This window comes from Corvus brachyrhynchos, unplaced genomic scaffold, assembly GCF_000691975.1.
Source record: "Corvus brachyrhynchos isolate BGI_N302 unplaced genomic scaffold, ASM69197v1 scaffold69, whole genome shotgun sequence".
Classification (NCBI taxonomy): Eukaryota; Metazoa; Chordata; class Aves; order Passeriformes; family Corvidae; genus Corvus; species Corvus brachyrhynchos.
In genome coordinates this window covers 6,382,060-6,387,476 of record NW_008240228.1, presented here as the reverse complement: position 1 = coordinate 6,387,476, position 5,417 = coordinate 6,382,060, and the positions used below count along the sequence as shown (strand labels likewise).

At 42.7% G+C, this 5,417-nt stretch overlaps 1 protein-coding gene across 1 annotated transcript in view; it reads left to right on the top strand.

Annotated features, from left to right (window-relative positions):
- The window catches only part of EML6 (echinoderm microtubule associated protein like 6), a gene marked incomplete at its 5' end in the record, with an annotated part of 89,231 nt that overhangs the window by 35,757 nt on the left and 48,057 nt on the right, over positions 1–5,417 (top strand). Inside the window, 2 exons of the mRNA XM_017745233.1 lie at positions 832–967; positions 2,997–3,198. Of these exons, the coding sequence (XP_017600722.1) occupies positions 832–967; positions 2,997–3,198 (338 nt within the window). The remainder of the gene's footprint in view (positions 1–831; positions 968–2,996; positions 3,199–5,417) is intronic.

Genomic DNA, 5,417 nt, shown 5'->3' with positions numbered 1-5,417 from the left:
AAGCAATAACACCCTGCAGTATATTAGCAGAAATTTATTTAGATTCATTAGAATGATTAAATACAATCACTCTGTATACAATGTGATAAATTATGGAGTTTGCCATGGCTGATATATACAATGTGATAAATTATGGAGTTTGCCATGGCAAATGGCAATCTCTTGCCCAATTTCTAATCTCTATGTAATTAATATTTAGAAATATTAATCTATTAAGACATTGTACAAGGCCACTTTGAAAATGGAGGTCTTCTCTCCATTGTATTTATCTCCATGCAGTTCAACCTATCTCTTAACCAAGGTTTTCCTGATAAAATACTGACTCAGCAGGCATTCCTTGAGCTATTCCAAGGTGGTTCAGCACAGTCACTAATCATGAGGCATTTTCAAAACAAAGGAGAAACTCAAACTGGTTCCTGTCAGATTCCAAACGATGTCTGAGCTGAATTCATGAAAGAATGTCTCAGTCACCTCTGCTCCTGTAAGAATATTTGTATTGCTTGTTTGCTTGGTTTTGTTTATCCCGGGTAACTCTTTATTTTAAGTGCTCCATTAGTTATTCAATTGTCCTTGTCATAATATTAACAAACCCAAATTTGAAGTTCTGCAGATAGGCTGTATCACTGCTATTTGCACAAAGGTTTCTACATAAACCACTCAAGTGGAGCACTTGAAATAAAAGCTGTGTTTGCTGGTTTGCTTTCTGGATGGGCAACACTTTTGTGCCCAGCAGTTTCTGGCCTTTAACAAGAGTCTGTTTGAAAACGTTTGCTTTGTGTGTTTAAATTTGTTGTGAAGACCTTTAAAACTTGGGATGCTGTTGGTTGGCAGGCTGGAATTTTTAGTATGTATGCTTGTGAGGAAGGCTTTGCCACTGGAGGGAGAGATGGCTGCATTCGGTTGTGGGACACCGAGTTCAAACCAATTACTAAAATTGATCTCAGGGAGACTGAACAAGGATACAAAGGTAATGAGCTGTTCCTTTAATGGTTTTTCACACATCTGGATAATGGATTGTGACAGCATTTAATGTGAAGTATAAATGTCTCTGCATACTGCTGATTTTTTTACTTAATGACTGTACTTATTTTTGGATCTGTGTTCCCTTCCCTCTCTGACAATTCTGTAACCTGTGGAGTGTTCCTTGATTCATGGTATAAACACAGGGATCCAGTCACTGCTGCCCACCATGCAAATGCAAGAAGATAAGTGAGAACTAATTAAACACTTTAAGATGGGAGAATGAAGTTAGCCAAACCTTAATTAATTAATTACTTGCAATTCATTTAACTAATTGAGATTTCTGGAACCCGATACTCCCAGGTGCTGACCATCTGAACACTCCACTCATGCATTTGGAATGGTAGCACTTGGCAGATTTGTTAGAGAGAATGTTATTAAATTGGTGATAATTACATTTGTTGAATCTAATCCTGCTTCCTGTGAGCTCAGTCATCACTTTATTTTATAATTTGAAGCACTTACAATCTCACAGATCACAATGCATGCGTTATCAAGGGTGTAGTGTTCCCTCATGGAATTTAGCCCTCAAAAAGTTGTCCAAGACACCCAAGCAGCAGTCCCTGTGCTCTGCACTCCTGGCGTTACGTAGGTTTTGCAGCTTGAATCATAATGAATTCATTAACATGAATTTCTAGAAAACAGTAGCAACAAATAACCAAAAAGCAAAGATCTGGGCAAGTGAAAACTGCCTTGGAGGCTAATCCCAACCTCTGGAAGTGGGGTTTCATTTTCAGTTGTCATTGGCACTGATTAATATAAGCACATCTGTAGCCTCGAGCAGTGGTGGAGCCTTAATGCTTACCTGGGACCTTCTGTCCCTCCTTTCCAGTTCTTTTTCCAAAGCATGCAAAGTCATTGGCTGTCAAACAAACCCTGAGAAATCTTTCTTCATGTGCAGTATGTTCACAGAGAGCATTGCCTTTCCCACGTCCAAAGATGTGCTTTGTAATCCAAAATGTAACAGTGCCCATCTTCTGCTGAATTCCAATTGGAATTCCATTCCTTGTGTGGTCATAGGTGTCTATCAAGAAGAAGATGGCAGTCAGAACTTCAGTATGAATTTAGCTAAGTCATAAAATGGCATTATAAAAATTAAAAGCTGCTGGAACTGGACAAGAAAATAAATGAAGATTCATTTAACCTTCTCAGGAGATGAGAATATTTTATTTGTGTGACCAGTAGTTCATTGCATTATGTATTTGATTCCAAAAAAAAAAGAAAATGATGGTGTGGATGACCTTGACTACATGACAAATGGATTTTTTTATTCATTCACGTCTCACAGCATCTAGATCCGATATCCAAACTTTTTTGCATGAACTGGAAGAGAAAATACGAACCCTGCAAGCAGCTGACCAGAGTGCTACCAAATTCCTCAGACTGCTGAGAGGGTGTTTTTAAGCTCATGATCAGTAAAACTCCAGCTCCAAAGCTAGGCTCAGATTTGTGGAATAAGATCAAGCTCTCTAAAAGTTATGCAAAGCAAAATTCTGTTGGTTTGGCTTTTGGGAGGAGGGATGCCTTTTCTTTTTTTATTTTTTGTTTCAATAATCCATTTTGATTGAAGTGGGTAAGGGTGATAACGTGGGCACAAACCATTTAAATTCACCATTAAAATTTTATTTGAATGTGCAAGAAAGTAAAGTACTGAAAAATGGAATGAACCAGCTTCAGTCACAGCAACCCCTTGGCTGATATAAAATTTAGATCTTTAAATCCTGTGAAATGGAGCTGGTTTTTAAATTCCCAAGGTGTGCAGGAAGCATGTTTTCTCAGGATTGGGCTTTCTCTTTGTGTGTCAAATGGGCAAAATCTGACAGAACTGCTTTGAGCTTCGAATCAGCTGGGATGTTCTGTGTGACCCCGGTGCCAAACATGCCAGCTGGGAATGACCTCTGGAATTCTCAGCAGTGCTGGCTGTGCCATCCCCTGGCACGGCTGGCACTAAGGGCAGCTCCCGGTGTGCCCCCCAGGCCTGTCCATCCGCAGCGTGTGCTGGAAAGCCGACAGACTGCTGGCGGGGACACAGGACAGCGAGATCTTCGAGGTGCTTGTGAGGGAGAGGGACAAGCCCATGCTGATCATGCAGGGCCACTGTGAGGGGGAGCTCTGGGCCCTGGCCGTGCATCCCAAGAAGCCTTTGGCAGTCACGGGCAGCGACGATCGATCCGTGCGGTAAGGCTGCATCTGGTTTGGTGATTTTATTACTTCACGTGCCCATTAATTTGTAATGGATTGACTTGCTGGCCTTACGTTAAGACTCTATTAAGACAACATTTTTCCCCCGTGTTTTTCTTAGCAGCTTTGCTTTTTCTCTTCAGTTTTCATATTTGGGTGCCACACATTGGGTAAAAGTAATCAGAATTTATATTCAAAATGTGCTGGATTTATGTGTTCTGCTTGAAGTACTGATTTATTCCTGTTGTGTAAAAGTGACCTAAATAGAGAGTGGCCACCTTGTACTTCTCTTTTGGTAAAACAAGCAACAAGCCTAAATACCTTCATCCAGTGTTTTACTCAGAAGGTGTCTGCTTCAGCCTTGAGTGTTTAGGAAATCTGATCTAAAACCAATTCAGTTAAAATGCCAGAAAATGAGATTGATGAAATGCACCTGTGTCACAAGGGGCAGCAGAGGGGCAGACACTGATCACTTCTCTCTGTGACCGGTGACAAGACCCAAGGGAACAGCTGCAGCTGAGTCAGGGGAGGTTTGGGATGGGTATCAGGGAAAGGCTCTTTCCCCAGAGGGTGGTCAGGCACTGAACAGGCTTCCCAGGGAATGGTCACAGCCCCAAGGCTGCCAGAGCTCCAGCACAGAGAGCCTGGACAATGCTCCCAGGGATGCCCAGGGTGGGATTGTCGGGGTGTCTGTGCAAGGCCAGGAGCTGGACTTGATCCGTGTGGATCCCTTCCAACTCAGGATATTCTGTGTTTCTATGTTTAGTTGTAGCACTTGTGCCTTGAGGCTTTGTAGCAGAGATTTTAAATTTTGTCTACATATTTGTGGACATTGTCACAAAGTGAAGGGTGTTCCTTTTTCTTGTCCCTATGAAAATTTGGCAAATTGATAAGCCTCTGGGGGAAAAAAGGCATTTTATTGTGCTTAGTGAGACTCGACTGTAGAGTTTGGAGGTCCAGCTCACACTCTCCCTGAGTCCACAACCACAGAGCTGCTGTGTGTTCTCACCTAAGCATGAACTCTGCCCAGTGGAACTTATTATTTACCTGTGATTAAAGAGATGGAGATTTTCCTGAGTGCCAAAGCTACTGGAGACGTTTTGGGGAGACCTGGCTTTGTTTTGGCAGTCTCCCATGTCCTACCTTCCGTGGTGGTTCCACCCTTGCAGCACAGCACAGGCCCGGGTTGGTTGTCCCCTGATGGCCTGCTCGGTGGTTTCTCCTCACTCTGCTATCCTGATTTCTAACTCCTCCATCAGTTTTTTTCCAAACCCATTTCACTGCTTTTTGTCTTCTACAGATGATTTGATTGCATATTTGTAAATCAACCCCAGGCAGTTACCAAAGAGATTTACAGTTTTTAGGGACTACTAGACAACCTATTTTGGAAACATAGATGTGGATTTTACCCTTTGGCCCTATTTCAATGGGAAAAATCCATCTCCTACCGTACACCCATCTTCTGATCAATGCTCCTTCAGATTGCACATTATGATTCACCTCTGCCTTGAGGCTTGCTGCTCAGCTGGAATTTCTTTTTCCTTCCCTTTCAATCTTTTCACTTGTACTGGTTTCCTATCCATACTATCCCTCATCTGTTTCTAACCCCAATTAAAATCTGTGTGTGAAACCAACAGAACTGCCAGTTGTTCTCTACAGTCCTGTTTTCTCCCTGCTTCCTGCAGGAGGATTATTTCTTTCAGTTTATGCAGTGCATGAATTGTCTCTTCTGCTGGGGTTTGCCTGTCCAGTGTTACAGACAGGCACAAGTGTCCTGTCAGGATGCAGGTTAGCTCTGGAGGAAGGGCTGCAAAGCTGGGATTAGCATTGCACTGCCCTCAAGCCAATAAACCCCACTAAGATGGGATTTCTTGTCTTGGGTTTATCTCTTGGTGAGCAGAGTAATTCAGCTCCTGGAGCTGGGGAGGGTGCTGCTGACTCAGAGCCTGACGCAGTTCGCGCCCCTCCAGGAAGCACGGCAGGATCTGTGTGCTCATCAAGCCTTGATGAGTTCTGCTCTTATCATTCTTATCACTGTTGGAGCAGTTATGATATCCCTGATGCCTTTGGACATGCCATCTCTCAAGTGTGCAGGGATTTTACTGCCCTACATCGCACATCTTTGAGCTGTTTGGGCACTAGAACAGTGGGGGATTTGAATCCTAGTGGATTTTTTAATAGATTATGGCTTCATGTGAGGAATTCCAGTGAAATGT